The sequence below is a fragment of the Ranitomeya imitator genome, chromosome 3 (assembly GCF_032444005.1).
Source record: "Ranitomeya imitator isolate aRanImi1 chromosome 3, aRanImi1.pri, whole genome shotgun sequence".
NCBI classification, from domain to species: Eukaryota; Metazoa; Chordata; class Amphibia; order Anura; family Dendrobatidae; genus Ranitomeya; species Ranitomeya imitator.
In genome coordinates this window covers 735,890,784-735,911,612 of record NC_091284.1, presented here as the reverse complement: position 1 = coordinate 735,911,612, position 20,829 = coordinate 735,890,784, and the positions used below count along the sequence as shown (strand labels likewise).

At 45.6% G+C, this 20,829-nt stretch overlaps 1 protein-coding gene across 1 annotated transcript in view; it reads right to left on the bottom strand.

Annotated features, from left to right (window-relative positions):
• SMARCD1 (SWI/SNF related BAF chromatin remodeling complex subunit D1) overlaps positions 1–20,829 on the bottom strand; it is a 30,420-nt gene that overhangs the window by 7,736 nt on the left and 1,855 nt on the right. The window contains exons 2-10 of the mRNA XM_069758829.1: positions 17,640–17,830; positions 15,279–15,321; positions 15,071–15,193; positions 14,861–14,983; positions 14,348–14,464; positions 4,768–4,869; positions 4,516–4,677; positions 4,343–4,440; positions 4,125–4,260 (exon numbers count right to left, since the gene is read on the bottom strand). Coding sequence (XP_069614930.1) covers positions 4,125–4,260; positions 4,343–4,440; positions 4,516–4,677; positions 4,768–4,869; positions 14,348–14,464; positions 14,861–14,983; positions 15,071–15,193; positions 15,279–15,321; positions 17,640–17,830 — 1,095 coding nt within the window. The remainder of the gene's footprint in view (positions 1–4,124; positions 4,261–4,342; positions 4,441–4,515; positions 4,678–4,767; positions 4,870–14,347; positions 14,465–14,860; positions 14,984–15,070; positions 15,194–15,278; positions 15,322–17,639; positions 17,831–20,829) is intronic.

Here is a 20,829-nt window from a genome sequence, read left to right as displayed (position 1 = left end):
AATAAAGAGCGGAATTTCTACAAAAGACCAGTGAGTGCTATCTGCTTTTCTTTGGAGGGTCATATGCATATGAGGCGGCTTTGGTGCACCCTCGGCGTGGCCAAACGTTGGGCACAACTTTACGCATATTGGGGCCCTTCCCCTGCTTTTAATTGCCAATGCTCGTTTCCCACAGCAAGTCCTGTGAATGCTGCCGCATTCTCCATCCCGTCTCCTTTCTTCTGATGCGGCTTGCTGCAATAATACACCGGGAAATGCAATGAGCGGCGTCAGAATAAAAGCAAACAGGAAGGAGTACTTGCCGGGACACTGCGTGCGGCTGCACCCACACCAACAGCACTTAGACAGTACTTGCTCTGGGAAGTGAGCACTGCCAATCAGAAGCAGGGAAGGACCCCAATATGAAAATGAGGTGTAACGTTGCGCCAAACTCTTGGTCACACCAAGGGTGCACCGAAACCTCCACATTTCTGTATTAAGTGGAAGTTATTTTCTCAGGTGCTGTACCAGTAACAGGTACATGCTAGAATGGGTATTATAGGGGGCTAAGGCTCCTTCAAAGCTATAAAGCCAATTTAAAATACATTTTAGGGGTGACGGATTCCCTTTACTCATCGGTCTTCAAGTTGTGACACCATAAGTGTTCAGATTTCTTCCAAAAGTAGCTTTCCCAACATACCTCGATTTAAATAGGACATCATATACCAGTTTTGCCTCGAAAATACAATATTTCCCCTAAGTGATCGCTTGCATCTGAGGTCTGGATTTATAGGGCTGCACTCACTTTCATGGGTAATAAATAATTTACTACCATTCCTCCTAACAATTCATTACAACAGCAAGTATGATCTGTGCTGGAAGTGTCTGATTGTTATGGTAATGGTGGGTGAATCCACAATGTCAGTACTTACTTTGCTACTTCAGGTATACGTGGACCAATGTGATACACCTGAATGCGATGACGTGTATAGTGGACGCGGCCCTACGGGCTTAATTATTCAGTGTCCTGACCACTACGTGCGACTTGTGTCCACCATCGGGGCTCTGGCATGCTCAATAGCCAATGACACTTTAGAGTTAAGCCCTGATTCATCATTGCCTTGGAGCCTTGTTTTGAATAGTTTTGTGTTTGTTTACTTTCACATGTTGGTAGGACATTGCATTGGTAGGGCACTGTTTACTCTCACATGTTGGTACTGCATTACATTGGTAGGGCACGGTTTACTCTCATGTTGGTACTGCATTGCATTTGTAGGGCACTGTTTACTCTCACATGTTGGTACTGCATTACATTGGTAGGGCACGGTTTACTCTCACATGTTGGTACTGCATTGCATTTGTAGGGCACTGTTTACTCTCACATGTTGGTACTGCATTGCATTGGTAGGGCACTGTTTACTTTCACATGTTGGTATTGCATTGCATTGGTAGGGCCCTGTTTACTTTCACATGTTGGTACTGCATTGCATTGGTAGGGCACTGTTTACTTTCACATGTTGGTATTGCATTGCATTGGTAGGGCCCTGTTTACTTTCACATGTTGGTATTGCATTGCATTGGTAGGGCACTGTTTACTTTCACATGTTGGTAGGACATTGCATTGGTAGGGCACTGTTTACTTTCACATGTTGGTACTGCATTGCATTGGTAGGGCACTGTTTACTTTCACATGTTGGTAGGACATTGCATTGGTAGGGCACTGTTTACTCTCACATGTTGGTACTGCATTACATTGGTAGGGCACGGTTTACTCTCACATGTTGGTACTGCATTGCATTTGTAGGGCACTGTTTACTCTCACATGTTGGTACTGCATTGCATTGGTAGGGCACTGTTTACTTTCACATGTTGGTACTGCATTGCATTGGTAGGGCACTGTTTACTTTCACATGTTGGTATTGCATTGCATTGGTAGGGCCCTGTTTACTTTCACATGTTGGTATTGCATTGCATTGGTAGGGCACTGTTTACTTTCACATGTTGGTACTGCATTGCATTGGTAGGGCACTGTTTACTTTCACATGTTGGTAGGACATTGCATTGGTAGGGCACTGTTTACTTTCATACAATTTAACTAAACTGTACTAACTTTCATGCTCATGTGAAGATATCAAGATATTATGGTAAAATTACTATAATAAATGAGTTTTACATCCCCACTCTACCTTCCTTTTTCAGCAAAAAATGATACCGTATATACTCGATTATAGGCCGAGATTTTCAGCCCATTTTTGGGGGCTGAAAGTCCCCCTCTCGGCTTATACTCGAGTCATACCCAGGGGTCGGCAGGGGAGGGGGAGCGGGAGCTGTTTAATACTCACCTACTCCTGGCGCAGTCCCTGCAGGTCCCCGGCGCACCAACTTCTTCCTGTACTGAGCGGTCACATGGTACAGCTCATTATAGTAATGAATATGCGGTTCCACCTCTATGGGAGGTGGAGCCGCATATTCATTACTGTAATGAGCGGTAACGGTGACCGCTCAGTACAGGAAGAAGCTGCAGCGTCGGGGAAGCAGGGACTGCACCGCGCCAGGAGCAGGTGAGTATAACGGGGAGGGGAGCGTTGCGCGATATTCACCTACTCCTCGTTCCGGCGCCGCTCCGTCTTCAGCAGTGATGCTCAGGTCAGAGGGCGCGGTGACGTGGTTAGTGCGCGCCCTCTGTCTGAACGTCAGTGCAGAAGACGCTGAAGATGGAGCGGCGCCGGAACGAGAAGAAGGTGAATATTGAAAGTGTCGGGGGCCTGAGCGACGGAGAAGTGAGTATGTGATATATTTTTTTTTATCGCAGCAACAGCAAATGGGGCAAGTGTCTGTACGGAGCATCTATGGGGCCATAATGTTTGTGCAGCATTATATGGGGCAAGAGTCTAATGGGGCCATAATTAACGTTTTGTGCAGCACTATATGGGGCAAGTGTCTGTATGGGGCCATAACGTTTGTGCAGCACTATATGGGGCAAGTGTCTGTATGGAGCATCTTATGGGGCCAATAATCAAGGTTTGTGCAGCACTATATGGGGCAAATATCTTTATGGAGCATCTTATGGGGCCATAATCAGCATTTGTGCAGCATTATATTGGGCAAATGTGTCTATGGAGCATCTTATGGGGCCATTATTAAACTTTATGCAGGATTATATGGGGCATATTTTAATATGGAGCATCTTATGGGGCCCATAATAAACTGTATGGAGCAGTATATGGGGCTCCTGATTCAATATGGATATTCAAAAACACTTAACCTACTGATGTCTCAATTAATTTTACTTTTATTGGTATCTATTTTTACTTTTGACATTTACCGGTAGCTGCTGCATTTCCCACCCTAGACTTATACTCGAGTCATTAAGTTTTCCCAGTTTTTTGTGGCAAAATTAGGGGGGGTCGGCTTATACTCTAGTATATACGGTAGTTATCGCTGCTTTTTTTTTGGACTTCTTAATTGCTTTCTATAGGTGAACAAAAACTTTTGCAAAAACGCTGAAAAAAAATAAAAAATCTACGTGCTGCAGTATTAAAGAACACAGCAATTTTCCATTTCAGTCAGGAAAAAAGCAAGGGTGTGAATATGTCCAAAATCTAATAACTTTTGCTGGTACTGTAAAAAACAGCTTTTAATTTGCATTAAAAAACAAAGCAAAAACTTAACGTGTGAACACAGCCTTATAGTCATTATGGTGCATATATATTTATTGATTTCCAGGTAGTGCACTTAGCTATATAGTTGTATATAGTTGCAGGTTAGGTAATGGAGGGGTAAGGACAGATTTGTTTTCTGGGTAGCTCTCCTGTCAGACATGCTCTCTTTATTCCATCCTGCTGCATTACAGACTATTCAGTGCAAACTTATTCATTATATACATTGGAGTACTGTACCTAATATTTTACATGCATTAGTAAACTTAATTTTCTCAGCACTTCTAGCAGTGATTGTGTCATATACTGAGTGGACAATACATAATTTACAGCATTTGTGCAGTTTCAGTGATATATACCTGAAGAAAGGACGGCTTTAAAGGGACAACCTTAGCCAGGACCTTACAGAGGATCTGCCAAAGACCATCATGCCAGGAGAGGCCATTATTAGCAACAGCAAAACCAAACATGTTTCTATTGCTTTACCTTGTTATCTAGAGCTGCAATTTCTTGCTGGCTGGAGGTGGAGAGAAGGAAGGAGTTCATCTGTGTTTTCAGAGTGTCATCCACTTCAACATCGATATCATAACAGGCGGTCTTCTTCTGATCATTGGGATCCACACTATGAACACAATACAACACAGGTGACAATGCCGGGGATAGAAGAATGCCGCAAAATAAAAAGAAGCGAAGATCCTTTTTACCTAATGACATGATTGATTATGATGGGCTCCGGGGGCATGAGGAGAGCATGGAGTCTCTGAGGCAGCTCGGAAAACTTCATCCTCTGAGACTCAAAGATCTGTGGTGGTAAAATGATAACATGGTGAGAAGAGCACAAGAAGACAACGTCGCGCTATGGAGATTACGTTCCCACCTGCTGGAGGTACTTGTCGCAGATTATAAACTCTCGCTCGTGAGGGTCCTGAAGCTTATGAGTTTTGATATACTGCCATAGGGCTTGGATGATGACCGGACGAGTCTGGGTGTGGATACCGAGAAGACGAGCCAGGCGAGGATCAAGCTTAAACTGAGGTGGCTGTGGAAATACAATGAAATGATAGCAGTGGTGCGGACAGTACTGAAGTGTTACGGCAAGATGTAGGGATCAGGATTTCTACCCACGTACCTGGTAATCAAGCATCAGTAACACAGTGCAGCGCACATTGACATCTCCAGGACGCTTCACCTGAAAGCCATCCGTCTCCTGTGTGGTCGGCGTTCTGTGCCACTACAAGCAACACAAGAAGTGTCATAAATATAGCAGTATTATAAAGTGACACAAATGATCCCAGGCAAAATTAAGGCACTATGAAGATGAACTGATCGCCTCGGGTCCTGTTCTGGGTAAACAGCAGATTCAGCTGAAGGATGCAGCTGCCCGCCAGGTATTTTCCTGCATCAGGGGCATTAAATGACTACATAGCAGCCATTGTGACCCTCCGCATAATACACGGCAGATTGCTTACCAGTAATCAGAGGGATGTCCATACGGACACAGGAGGTCTTCATAACATCTCTAACCCCTTCCCGACCTCCACCGTACTATTACTGCGGAGGTCGGGTCCCCTGCTTTGATGTGGGCTCTGGCGGTGAGCCCGCATCAAAGCCGGGACATGTCAGCTGTTTTGAACAGCTGACATGTGCCCGCAATAGCGGCGGGTGAAATCGTGATTCACCCGCCGCTATTAACTAGCCCTCACATGGCCATATTGATGGAAAAATAAAAAAGTTATGGCTGTGGGAAGAAGGGGAGCAAAAAAAGAACGTAAAAACGGAAAAGGGCAAGGTCTTGAAAGGGGTTAAACCAATGGCCTACAATGAACAGCAGATCACTGCCCTGCACCAGGACAATAAGGAGGATCAACAAATGGAGCACCTACGCTTTACCCTTTAGCAGACAATACCCCTCACCTCCCACTGCTTAGACCCCCATTAAACACCCTCCTGGGGTCACCACCAGGTCCCATCAAGTAGAACATTCTCTGATCACATGGAATAAATATTTAGAGAAGTTTTCTAATGAGAACACAGAAGAGCTGGTTTGTCTTGTCCTCAGATCCTGCATCCTGACCCTGAACGACTCCTCACACAGCCGTTAATATTACATCACTTCATGTCTGAGGGTTGGTAGTAAGCCAAGAGGCAGAAGAGCTATGCGGTCCAGGATGTGAGCAGCCTGAGAACACTCATCATGCCCACCGCTACTCACAGGAGCAGCGAGACTCCCTTATGGCATCCACAATACCGTTAATGTGAATATAGCAAGGAAAATCACTGCTAAGTACATAAAAGAGAGGCAGCATGGCTTTTATTTCACCCAGTGGTTGTGGGGAAGCTTCCTGCGGCTCCACTAACACAGTATATAAGCTGCATGATAAAAAGGAGCGCCAAGTGCTTCAGTGCAGACACATCAGGCAATTTTCCTTTCTGCAATAGTCTTCTAAGAAAAGGTCCATTACACCACAATTATACAGTGTTGCACTAACATGTCATGTCTACAGCAACAAAACCTGCAGCCATGACCTCTGATGTCGAATGCGTGTTCATTGTTGTTTATGGCGCTGTTCACATGTTTGTTGTTCTGGGGGGGACAGTGTAGTGTGCACAAAAAAAAAAAAAAAGAGCCTCGAAATAATCAGACCAGATCCCAAGCAAACACTGGCGAAAACACTGGCGAAAAGCCGTCTGATTTTTTGCATATGAGAAACAATACAGAAGTCTGAATGTGTGGCTCAGTGGTTAGCTCTGTTGCTTTGCAGCGCTGGGGTCCTGGGTTTAAATCCCACCAAGGACAACATCTGCAATGTGTTTGTATGTTCTCCCCATGTTTGCGTGGGTTTCCTCCTTGTTCTCTGGTTTCCTCCCACACTCCAAAGACATACTGATAGGGAATCTAGATTGTGAGCCCCAATGGTGACAGAAGTCTATAAAGCACAGTGGAATATGATGGTGCTGTGTAAGAAAACCTCTAGAAATAAGTGAGTGAGGCCTAATATGTAATGTTAAAGGGAATCAGTCACGCCCGTAAACCCTATTAACCCACAGATATGGGGCTAATCTACAGGTTAATAGCGTCCTAAAGCTGCTCGACCACCACAATGAAAGCCTGGCTACCGGGAGGAAATTAACTTTATTCCTCCCGGTAGTCTCGGCTTGTCTAGGTTTCAACATGCATGAAAAAAAAAAATGGTACCGGTGTTATTATTGCCTTCATCAGTGTCGTCAGTATTTTTCACAGATGGAAAAAGAAATAAATGCAAAACCTTCTCCTATACTTTGCAATGTTAAATATTGACAGAATACAGACTGCACTCTGATGCCATCTGTGTGCTGTAGGTGTTTCTCACAGACCCATAGACTTGTATTGGCTCTTTTCATAGGGATTCTGGAGAAAAACAAAATCAAAATGTGTCCGAGTTTTGCACACGATCTGTGAACAGCACCATAGAATACAAAATGTATGTGCAACACACACGTCTGAATGAGGCCTAAGGGTACCGTCACACAGTGCAATTTTGATCGCTACGACGGCACGATTCGTGACGTTCGAGCGATATATTTACGATATCGCAGTGTCTGACACGCTCCTGCGATCAGGGACCCCGCTGAGAATCGTACGTCGTAGCAGATCGTTTGAAACTTTCTTTCGTCGTCTAGTGTCCCGCTGTGGCGGCATGATCGCATGGTGTAACATATATCGTATACGATGTGCGCATAGTAACCAATGGCTTCTACATCGCACATACGTCATGAAATTGTGGAAGGAAGGTGACGGGCACAAGGGGGCATTCTTTGCGTCTGGAGGAGAGAAGGTTTTTCCACCAACATAGAAGAGGATTCTTTACTGTTAGGGCAGTGAGAATCTGGAATTGCTTGCCTGAGGAGGTGGTGATGGCGAACTCAGTCGAGGGGTTCAAGAGAGGCCTGGATGTCTTCCTGGAGCAGAAGAATATTGTATCATACAATTATTAGGTTCTGTAGAAGGACGTAGATCTGGGTATTTATTATGATGGAATATAGGCTGAACTGGATGGACAAATGTCTTTTTTCGGCCTTACTAACTATGTTACTATGTTACTATGTAAATTATCGCTCTAGCGTCGTACATTGCAAAATGTGACAGCAGTCTACGACGCTGGAGCGATATTGTTACGATGCTGGAGCGTCACGGATCGTGCCGTCGTAGCGATCAAAATTGCACTGTGTGACGGTACCCTAACACTTCCGGGAAGGTTTCTCACTGTCTGAGATGATAATGACAAATAACCCTGATCTGGTCTAATCTCTTGCATGATTAGAAACCACAGATAACTGACACCCGTCAGATGAGGCGAGTGTGTAAAGAGGAGCAGCACACCTGAGTTTAGCTGCGCCACATTACAAACCCTTCTATCAGCTCTCCTCCTCTCCTAGCATGGTCACCCCTGCTGTACTGACCTACGTCCACACTGCCTGTCAGAACTAAGGCTACTTTCACACTAGCGTCGGAATCTCCCCGTCGCAATGCGTCGGGCAGAGATTCCGACGCTAGCGTTTGACGCACTGCACAACGGGTGCAGCGGATGCATTTCTGTGGCGCATCCGCTGCCCCATTGTGAGGTGCGGGGCGGAGTTCCGGCCACGCATGCGCGGTCAGAAAAAGCGGTCCGTCAGGAGCAAAAAACGTTACATGTAACGTTTTTTGCTCCCAGCGGTCCGCCACAGCACGACGGTTGCGATGTGTGGCAAAGCGTCGCTAATGTTAATCTATGGGGCAAAAATGCATCCTGCAAACAACTTTGCAGGATGCGTTTTTTGCCATAAACGACGCATTGCGACGTCTGGCAAAAAACGCCAGTGTGAAACTGGCCTAAGTTGTATCTCCATCACAACACAATTATGTCTGTTGTACTTATAATCTCTCTGCACAGTGGGAGCAGAGCAAGTAGCCCAGGACAGGCAGGTTACTAGGGAGTGAGAGATGTGTCTACAGACAGGTCAGTGTGTGGGCATCCTGCTGTAGAAATCTAGTGCTTGAGCAATCGCTTTTATACTGAATTTTAAAAGGAAGCAACCCATCAGCTGTTGGCTTCTCACCGCCTCCCTCCCCAACAGTTGTGGGAGAAGCTGACTCACTAGTCCCCGCTGACTTTTCAAAGTATGATTTCGCTAAAATTCTGCAGTGTTTCAGAATAAAATATACACGGCTACAATAACGTAGCCTTACCCGATTCATGCAGTTGTGCTGACAGGCGGCCTTTAAATAGAACTTCTGTACTGAAGGTGTAATACTGAAGGCTGGGATAAAGAATCAGCGCCCACTAGTGGTGGTCTAAATGCTTACACTGTGTAAAGATTCATGCCTGGCCTCTTGGCATTTATTTTTGCTTATTCAGTATAGTGCTGTAACATAATGGACACCAATCATCACATATTCCTGCACATATCGTGCACCTCTCCCATTCTGATAGGACAGGTGCACAACGCCTTGTACGCACACGAGACAGCAGATAGATTTTAGGCAAGAAGTCACTGTCCTCACTCCCCTCCCGATGCAGAAAAGAGCGGAGTCACATTATCCATCCATCCCCTTCCCAACTGGGCGATTTTCAGGTTTTTTTGGTGGTCATTATGGCCTTGCCTTCTTCCAAAATATACTTTTCCATCGCCGTAGATGTATCAGGACTTGTTTTTTGTGAGATGAGTTATAGTTTTGAGTTACGCCATTTTTATTTTCGCGGTGTTCATTGTGCTGTATAAATGACCTGGCAATGTGATTCTTCAGGTCAGTTTAGTTACGGCAATACCAAACAGACTTTTTTATTCAAGGGGTGAAAAAACAAATCATCAGAAATTAGTAAAAAATGTCTCAAATAAAATTCAATGTTACAGCTCTGTGAGGGCTTGTTTTCTGTGTAGCGATCTGGCGTTATTTAATTATAGTATTTTGTAGTAGAAAGGACATTTTATCACTTGCTGGTGAATTTGTTTTTGCAGTTCAGGCTTTTTCCTTTATGACTTATTGATCGGGTGAATTAATTTTATATGTTGACACCAGTCTATTATGGATGCAAGGATAAACATTTATTATACTTATTTTTAACATGGGGAAAAAGGGGGACAGATTTAATTTAAAATTTCTTTTTAATATTTGTAAAAAATTCTTTTTTTTTAGTCTCCTTAGGGGACTGGAACCAGCAATACTATATCATGAAGTATATACCGGTAGTAGAACAGTTTCCTCCATATGGCTGAAAGCTACAGAACCTAAATGGGCTACCCGAATGATCTCTGCAACCGCGGGGGCCTGCGCACCACAAGGGGCCGGTGGAAGCCGTTACGCTCTCAGCGGCACCGACTTACACAGTAGTGATTGGGGCTAGCTCCGGTTACAGGCATCTGCATGGTATGAAGCACGCTCAGTTCCTGAGCAAGCTTCATACACACGGTCCCTACACAAAACTGCTGCGTCCCACGTCAGGAAGGGGTTAATCTAGCTTTTGCATAACAGAAGTCCATTTAGCTGTCCCCGCGCGCCCCTTCATGCCTCTTCCCCTGAAACAGATCTTTAGATCTTTGTGAAAGCGCCGATGTAGCCGGATGAAAGGAATGATGCAGTTTCCTGCCATGTAGAGTAAGTCATTAGCGGTCACATATTAGGTGGAAATTTGACCGCTGCTCCTCAGCTCATTGGACTAAAGTGCCTAAAAAGTGGTTGTATCAACCTTTCTACGGGAGGGCACTGTTCTCGGCCCCCAGGATCTGGTGACCTACCCAACTTCAGAGCGATACGTGCACGCTCTAACGCATAGACCCATCAAACAGCGCAAGCTCCTCATATTCACCAAGTAACCAGCCAATGGAGGCGCCAGAGAGGAGCAGTAATAAGAAGCAAACTGAAAAGTTTCTTCTTTGCAATTTTAGTGACATAAGATCTTGAGACAACTATCAAATTGGCATAAGGTGTATGATTACCTCTGACTGCACGAGTCAGAGGGGGAACTGAAACTGGCCGTTATAACTAAATAACCGTTTTGGTAAGGCTGGGTTCACATTGCGTCTTTGGCGTACGTTAGACGGACGTTACACCGCGGCATAACGCGGTGTAACAGTCCGTTAACGCTGCCATTAAGTCCTATGGAGGGCGTGCGCTAGCGATGTGCCGTCATTGAGTGATGGACCCTGGGACGCGGGATGCAGCGTTTCCGGGTCAGTCACTGCTAGCACAGATAGAGCATCTGCTAGCTCTATCTGCGCTAGCACGCTGACATACTGGCATTTGCGCTAACAGCAGCCCGTTAACGCATGTGTTGTACGGGCTGCTTTTAATGCAACGTGAACCTAGCCTAACAGATGCTCAGATGGTGATCTCGGGATCAAGATCTCGAGAGATGAGATTTCAGCGCTGAAAACTCATCTCTCGTGATCTTGATCCCGAGATCACCATGTGCACATGTGCCGCCCCCGACGGCGGCCATATTCCCAGAGACCACCACACATGGAACCGTGGAAGTGCCGGGGCTTTGGCCTGCCGCAAAATGTCGGCAGAGCCGGACACCCACGCAGCACTGCTGGGCACCGGAGGCCCCCCATAGCACAGGCCAGCAACCGCCGGGCACCCGGAGACACCCCTGCAGCAGCGCGCCGCACATCAGAACACCCCCTCATCCCAGCCTGTGGCCTGCAGTATCACCCCACTCCTGCCTCCTCCAGCAGCGACCCTGGGACCCCGCGTCACCGCAGCCACCATCCCCGGTAAGCAATAAGATGCAAAGATTATAAAAAGCACCACCAATTTATTAAAAAATATGTTTTTCTTAAAATTTGGGGTGCATCTTATAATCCAAAAAACACGGTACTTTGGGATTTCCATCTAAGTCGCCGAGTGACGTGATTCAGATGAAATCCCCGAAGGATCCCTTCACTATAATGAGGCAGCAGTTAGGCTGGTTTCACATTTGCGGACAAGGGCTTTGTGGAGGGACTGAGTAGTTTCTCGGTGAAGCCCAGCCTCTTCCTTCAGCTCCGCCTACGTCTGCATGCATTCTGCGTACCCTATCTTTTTACATTGGGTATGCAGGCCACGCGGATTCCTCGTCTTGACACTGCGCTAACCTGCATTAAATGCAACATGTTGCATTTTGTTGTGGTCGGCGCAGCTTCAAAACAACGCATACGGAGGCATCTGCATGGCCTGCGTACCCAATGTTAAAGATGGGGTACGCAGAATGCATGCAGACGTAGGCGGAGCTGAAGGAAGAGGCGTGGCAGTGGGATGGGCTTCACAGAGGAAGGTGGCTTTCATCCACAGCCCTGCCGAACGCTAGTGTGAAGCTAGCCTTACCTCCGATCAGTGATGTCCTTTTTTCAGAAGAGCACAAAACTGCGGTGGACCGCGTTTTTATTCACGCCTAAAAAGAAGGACAACGCCAGATCACAGGCCAAACAGCGTCCACAGTTCCTCCAGGTATACCATTTTTGATCGCGTTATGTTCCACTTTGGTTGGCGGAATGATAAAGCAGCGCTTTTTGCAGTGTTCACTAAAGGGGTCAACTAGTGGGACAGATTTATTCGTCGGGTCGTTCTGGATGCGGTGATATCAAGTGTGTATTTTTCGTTTTTTATTTCTCATAAAAATATTTCTGAGTACAATATATTTTTAATTATTTCTTTACATATTTTAATAATTTTTTTCAGTAACTTTTTTTACACTGACACTATGGGATGTTCACTTTTTGCAGTCTGATTGCTTGTAAAGTATGGGAACGCAGGAGCTTTGCTTTACAAGTTGTCCACGCTGCACTGACAGACAAACTAATACTGCGATCGACATTGATCACAGCCTTTAGGAGGTTAAAGTGCTGGGAGCGGTTCGGGCACTGAGTGTTAGCTGTCATAATCAGCTGACACATGGCGGCGATCGCACGCACACAGCGTCATGACCTACCCATGTGTCATAGGTCGGTAAGCATCAGCCGATCCTGACATACAATACATCCAATCTCGGGAATGGGTTAAATGGCTTTTCCAGTTTCACAAAACCCATACTCCAGCTTCTTCTTGTTTTTTATTTTTGCAATTGTGCAGAATGAGCTGTCCGGTTCCGGTGCGTGCTTACATTGCTCGCAGTATAGAGGTCACTGTAGACGCTCTGTGCACGACCCCATATTTCTGGAAGGAAATAAGATCAATGTCTCCAAGTAACCAATCTTTCCGCAAGGCGGCCAGGCACCATGGTAGTGCAACTTATGCGAAGATTAACCCTATATATGCAGGTAAATTGTATTTTCTGAGGTGACAGATTGCCTGATAAACTGCAGCAAATGGATAGGATATTTCCCTGAAACAGGAAAGCCATTAGTTTAGAAATCTACAGTTCTGCCCTGCTGCCGATCATTATTCTTCAATTCATTTGGAAGGTGTGCATTATGTATACAGTGGTGTGAATCAGTGTTTGCCCCCTCCCGATTTCCTTCCTTTTGCATGTTTTTCACACTTAAATGTTTCAGTTCACCAAACTAATGTCAATATTAGACAAAGATAACACAAACACAAAATGTAGTTTCTAAATGAAGGTCTTTATTAAGGGAAAAAGAAAACCAAACCGACAGGGCCCTGTGTGAAAAAGTGATTGCTGCCCCCCACCTTAAAACAAATTAACCCTTATATAACCTTGGATGTATAGATCGCGCCCCCCCCCCCCCCCCCGTTTGCTGTGGGCTCCGGAGGTGAGCCGCAACATTTCCAGCACATGTGCCCCTAGCAGCCACGGGTGGAATCGTGATCCACCCACGGCTGTTAACATGTTAAATGCTGCTGGAAATCTCTGACAGCGACACAACATACTCATGCCGGAAGCGCATGACAAAGCCGCCTGCTAGTGCCCATGTCACATGACCGCGGGTCGCCAATGGGTTGGCATGACAACCCACCCAGGGTCTGCAAGAAACCCGTGTGGTTGTCATTGCTGGATAGCTAGGATCGCCACCCTGTGTCTGGTGCTCACAGCAGATGAGCATTTTGGCTACACAGAGCAGCGCTGAAGCCCTGCTCTATGTAGCACAAGTGATCAGAAGATTGCAGCTTCTTGTCTCCAGTGGAGGCTAGTGAAACTAGTAAAAACAAAAGAGTTTTTAAAAAATAAAAGTTTAAATCACCCCACATTCGCCCCAAGCAACCCAACACACACAAAAAAAACAAAACATATCTTTGGTAATGCAGTGTTCAGAATCGCCTAATTTATCAATATATAAGAAGAATTAATACGATCGGTAAACAATGTAAGGAAAAAAATCAAAACACCAGAATTACGTGGTTTTTTTTTTGCTGCCGCAACATTGCACTAAAATGCAACAACGGGCGATCAAAAGATCGTATCTGCACCAAAATGGTATCAATAAAAACTCAGCTCAGCGCCCCCCCCAAAAAGGCCCTCACCGAGCCCCAGATCACGAGAAATGGAGACGGTACGGGTCTCGGAAAATTCTTTTTTTTAATTTTTTTTTTACAAATTTTGGATTTCTTTTCACCGCTTATAAACTGCATTTTGTATTTACTTGTGTGTAACTTTTGTCGAATATTTACATTTGTTTGGTGATCTGAAATATTTAAGTGTGACAAACTTGCAAAAGAATAGGAAATCACAAAGGGGCAAACACATTTTCGCACCACAGTAGAATGAAAATTTGACATATACTCCCTGAGGATACATGAATTGTGAACATACCTCCACTAGGTGATTATCAGGTCCATACAGATCCTTGTCAAGTTCAATAACCAAAGACTTGAAAAAGGATGAAAACTTCCTCTTCTGCTTGGTAGCATCATATTTGGACAAAGCTGCCTGCAATACAAAATTATGTTGTGCTTCAACACGCGGGACCTACAGTCTGCACTCCATATGGGTCAATGAAACACTTCACTGCGAGGGCATCAGATCGTCAACCTTCATAGGGAGAAATGCTGCTTGGTCACAACCACAGTAACATTTTATCTAATGTCCTCATTACGGCAATAAGTAGGAAGGGTAGTAAATACCAAGATTTTCCATACGGTTTATGAAATTTCCAGGACAACGCTGCGCTTTATCTCCACTTGTTTTTTTCCCCTAATCTCAAACAGAGACACTGGCCTTCAGTGATGGGATCCCAGGTTTTAGATATTTTTGGCCTATGATATTTCACAATGTTTGCCATATATAGTGCAAAACGTAGGAGACCAAATAACCCCCTCCACTTACATCCTCAAGTAGCCGACCTTCTACACGCAGCTCCCATGACGCCACAGTCCCCTCGCCATCCTCAACATCAGATTTTGCTGGGTTAAAGGTGTTAGAAATAAAGATGCGAAGTTTTCGTTTTTGCTATGAAGAGGAAAATATATTAACTATAATACACAAAAAACTGAACATCGAATCCATTTCTACAGCGAGTAAAAAACTTAGAATTACCTTGATCGGCCTCTTCAAGGCTTCCTGAATATCAAGACGTTTCCTCATAATTGTCTGATCCAATTTCCTCTCAAAAGCCAATAAATCCATGTAAGCCTGAGATTCAGGTACCAGCTCCCGAATCTGGGAAAAGGATGGCGGGGAACGTCAGTAATAAGTCTACAAGGCTCCCTGTGTAATATGCTTCAACAATCAGGGTAGCACTCACCCTCTGAGGTAGAATCTTGTCCGCCATCTTCTTCTTCTTAGCACTTCAAAATGGAAAAAAGAAATGAGATCAGTGAAGATCACGACTTCCCCTGGAGCAGATTGTACCGCCAGCCACAGCTCATCATAAGCACCGCTACAGTGACCACCTCGGAGGTACAAGCAGATAAAACGTCTCGTGGACACACATGGCTGCAGAATCCTATTACACACACACATATCGATGCTACAAACCAATGGATAATGGCTGCACCCCAAAATGCCCAAAGTAGTATGGGATCCTTTATTCACCCATCTCGTAATGTTTCGGTTAAAACCAAGGTGTTTCTCAAGTCTGATAAAAGTCCCTGTTGGAGCCGAAATGTCACGACATGGATAGAAGAATGACCCTTTTCATAGTATTCTGGAACTCTGACTGCATTGTTTGGATATTGATAGAAGAACAACTTAGAGGAGGGCCCCTCGCCTAAAGCCCCCAACACGTAAGTAATGCCGACAGGCACTTAGTTGTTGTTGATGGGGTATGTCAGATTTCAGACCGGTGATCACTTTGTTCTCCTGAAGTTAAGCTGCTGGCAGAGAAGTATGGCAGTGGCTTTCTCAGGGAACACCGGGGTGCTCGGCCAAACGAGGTCTCCTGTGTACGGCAGTCATCTCAGACATCAGCCCTCTAATGTCCCCCTGGACTTATTATCGCAGGGCTATTTTGATTTTATGGACTCATTTAAACCCTTACCTGAAATATTCATCATGGGGCCGCCACTTATCAATTTTCTTTGTGTGAGACATCTATTTGAGGATTGATACCGGAGTTCTCACGGCCCGGTCTTTGGTACATTATTTGGATGTATTTTTCATGTATACATGGTGAGATATTTGTTCAATATTAACTACACACGGTGGGGTGACTGATCGCCTTTATCACTGGTTTTGAGCAGGGTCTTTACTTTACTTTTAACATTTTTTAAAACCGTCCAAAGGTGTGCGTCTAATTTGCCTTGTTGGACATTTTGGAAGTCTGTAAAGCGCCGAGTAATATGTAGGCGCTATATAATTATAATAAGTTATGCTGGAGTAGCGAGGGACAAATACAAAAAAAAACACGATACTATTAACAAAAGAACCAAAAAAAATTGAGAACAGAAAACCTCTTTAAAGTAGTAAATACATATATGGTAAATCCATATTACCGCCACTGTTTGCCACAGACACTAATGACTGTTTTCACTGCCAAAATGGCGCAAACGCAGGATTAGCTGCATTTCATTGTGAAGATTTGTGGGGGTCACAGAGGTCCCACAGAAGTGAAGGCAAATACTAATATTATGCCATGGCATCACAAGATACAATTAACCCTTTAAAGGCACGCACATGAGATTAGCATTTTGAAAGTTCAGAGGAACAACAGTTTCCAGAATTGGAAACTAAACCTGTGAAGGTCAAACGCAGAGTAGAGCAGAACGGCTGACATAATGACGATGAGAGGTGAACTCCGCAGCGCTAACACAAGTTTGTAGTTTTACCATTATTACAAACATCTCCACTTATAAATCAAGTGAATCAGGAAGGAGATAGATGGAGTGTCTGAGTGTTATAGATATATATATATATATATATATATATATATATATATATATATATATATATACACACAGATGAAATTAGTGTTGAACACGTCACCAGTTTTCAAAGTAAATATATATCTAAAGGTGCCAATTACATGAAATTCTCTCCAAATGATGGTAACAACCCATCCAATCCACGCAGGCAAAGAAATCAAAGCATCCATAAATGTGTAATAATGAGAAATGACTCCGGGAAGAAGTACTGAACACATGAAGAATGGGAGTTGCACAAGGTCATGAGATCAGCTAAAATCAGTAATTAGAAAACAATCCTGCTACTTAGTGACAAATAGTATCAGTTAGTTCACCTGATGGCCTATAAAAAGGTGTGTCATTACTGAGGTGCCACACAAGAGACATTTCATGATGGGTAAAAGCACCTGGATGCAGCACCGGTCGCTCAGTGGACTGCACCGTCACAAGTAGAGATATCACCATTCCACTGGCAGAAGGACCGCTGCAGCCAGTGACTGCCTGCAGTTTGGGTAATTTGAGCAGCGAATCGTTAGATATTTTTTATGTGCTGCTCAAGTCACCACAGTGGTCCTGCTGCTGTTCACAGTGGACCGGTGACGTTTCCTTTTAATGTGTCAGCAAAGACCATGGAGCAGACAGCATGGCATCCAGGTGGGTAGTAATAGATGATTATCAATGAGTTTTTATTTTTTTTACATATCCAATCCCCTGGGCTACATAAGCAGTCCTGGTGATGAAGGCCCACCATCCTTGTGTATTACCTGTGATTCCTATTTTGAGCTGCTTGTTGTTGCTGCACTTGCTGAATCTGCTGCGGTGCGGGCCGTTTACGGGACTGGTCCATGCCTGACTGAGCCATCCCCGGGCGGGCAGCTGGACTTCCTCCGTAACCTGGAGGACCCATGGCCGGTCCCTGAGGGGTCATCCGACTGCCTGGAAGCATCCCGGGCCGCTGTATACCACAAGGAAAGAGATTTAGCATAGACTGTACATGAAGCGACCACCCATCCCCATCCGTGCCATGCAATTTACATCATTTCCTGAAGTCATTCTAAATCTTTACACCGTTTCCGATTACAGGTTATGAAAGTTAGTGGAGGTTAAATGGAGGGCAATACAGGGCATGACGTCCACAGTGTGGCGGGTGGGCGATATACCAGGCGGATCAGATTACAGACCGGTAGGTAAGTTATCATGGAGACACGTTGGTCTCTATAGGAGTCGTGTACAGAGAACAGCAGAAAAGCTTTCATCAAGACACTGATTAAAAGGTGAACAAAAATGGTAGAAAGGAGGAAATGGTTAATGCATTTGTCCATGTCCAAAAATCAAAAGTCAAGAAGGTATATAGGATAAGCAGGGAGCAAGAGAGAAAGCAGTAACCTGTGATCAATGAACAGCATCCTCTACAGAGCTTTAAAGGCATCCCGTCATGTTGGAGATGTCTGAAATAACAGCAAAATGTTCTGTACAAGAGAAGCTGCGCAGGCGGATATGTAGGGCTGTGGGAAATTATTCAGTATTAGCTGTACTTCATTGAAATTCCTGCTTTCTTATGGCTTAGGAGTCCAGTGGGCGGTCCTAAGCAGTGATTGGCAGCATTCCCTGTATAAGTGTGCAAACAGCTCATTGTCACTCACTGATTATGACCGTCCACTGGACTCCTAAGCCCAAAATAGGTAGGAATTTCAATAAATAAAATACAAGCTGAATCTCTTCCCACAATCCTAATCCGTATGGTGGTCCGCCAGACTGTGTGCTGCTATTGGCCACCCATCTAAGGTGTATGGTGGTCCTTCAGTCTGTGTGCCGCTATCGGCCAGCCATCTAATGTGTATGGTGGTCCGCCAGACTGTGTGCTGCTATTGGCCACCCATCTAAGGTGTATGGTGGTCCTTCAGTCTGTGTGCCGCTATCGGCCAGCCATCTAATGTGTATGGTGGTCCGCCAGACTGTGCGCTGCTATTGGCCACCCATCTAAGATGTATGGTGGTCCTTCAGTCTGTGTGCCGCTATCGGTCAGCCATCTAAGGTGTATGGTGGTCCGCCAGACTGTGCGCTGCTATTGGCCACCCATCTAAGGTGTATGGTGATCCTTCAGTCTGTATGCCGCGATCGGCCAGCCATCTAATGTGTATGGTGGTCCTTCAGACTGGGCGCTGCTATTGGCCACCCATCTAATGTGTGTGGTGGTCCTTCAGTCTGTGTGCCGCTATCGGCCAGCCATCTAATGTGTATGGTGGTCCTTCAGACTGTGCGCTGCTATTGGCCACCCATCTAATGTGCATGGTGGTCCTTCAGACTGTGACCTGCTATTGGCTACCCATCTAATGTGTATGGTGGTCCTTCAGTCAGTGTGCAGCTATTGGCCACCCATCTAAGGTGTATGGTGGTCCTTCAGTCTGTGTGCCGCTATCGGCCAGCCATCTAAGGTGTATGGTGGTCCGCCAGACTGTGCGCTGCTATTGGCCACCCATCTAAGGTGTATGGTGATCCTTCAGTCTGTATGCCGCGATCGGCCAGCCATCTAATGTGTATGGTGGTCCTTCAGACTGGGCGCTGCTATTGGCCACCCATCTAATGTGTATGGTGGTCCTTCAGTCTGTGTGCTGCTATCTGCCAGCCATCTAAGGTGTATGGTGGTCCTTCAGTCTGTGTGCTGCTATCTGCCAGCCATCTAAGGTGTATGATGGTGCTTCAGACTCAGCACTGCTATTGGCCACCCATCTAATGTGTATGGTGGTCCTTCAGTCTGTGTGCCGCTATCGGCCAGCCATCTAATGTGTATGGTGGTCCGCCAGACTGTGCGCTGCTATTGGCCACCCATCTAAGATGTATGGTGGTCCTTCAGTCTGTGTGCCGCTATCGGTCAGCCATCTAAGGTGTATGGTGGTCCGCCAGACTGTGCGCTGCTATTGGCCACCCATCTAAGGTGTATGGTGATCCTTCAGTCTGTATGCCGCGATCGGCCAGCCATCTAATGTGTATGGTGGTCCTTCAGACTGGGCGCTGCTATTGGCCACCCATCTAATGTGTGTGGTGGTCCTTCAGTCTGTGTGCCGCTATCGGCCAGCCATCTAATGTGTATGGTGGTCCTTCAGACTGTGCGCTGCTATTGGCCACCCATCTAATGTGCATGGTGGTCCTTCAGACTGTGACCTGCTATTGGCTACCCATCTAATGTGTATGGTGGTCCTTCAGTCAGTGTGCAGCTATTGGCCACCCATCTAAGGTGTATGGTGGTCCTTCAGTCTGTGTGCCGCTATCGGCCAGCCATCTAAGGTGTATGGTGGTCCGCCAGACTGTGCGCTGCTATTGGCCACCCATCTAATGTGTATGGTGGTCCTTCAGTCTGTGTGCCGCTAGCGGCCAGCCATCTAATGTGTATGGTGGTCCTTCAGACTGGACACTGCTATTGGCCACCCATCTAATGTGCATGGTGGTCCTTCAGACTGTGACCTGCTATTGGCTACCCATCTAATGTGTATGGTGGTCCTTCAGTCAGTGTGCAGCTATTGGCCACCCATCTAATGTGTGTGGTGGTCCTTCAGTCTGTGTGCTGCTATCTGCCAGCCATCTAAGGTGTATGGTGGTCCTTCAGTCTGTGTGCTGCTATCTGCCAGCCATCTAAGGTGTATGATGGTGCTTCAGACTCAGCACTGCTATTGGCCACCCATCTAATGTGTATAGTGGTCCTTCACACTGTGTGCTGCTATCAGACACCCATCTAATGTGTATAGTGGTCCTTCAGACTGGGCACAGCTATCAGTCACCCATCTAATGTGTATAGTGGTCCTTCAGACTGGGCTCTCCTATCAGACACCCATCTAATGTGTATAGTGGTCCTTCAGACTGGGCACAGCTATCAGTCACCCATCTAATGTGTATAGTGGTCCTTCAGACTGGGCTCTCCTATCAGACACCCATCTAATGTGTATAGTGGTCCTTCAG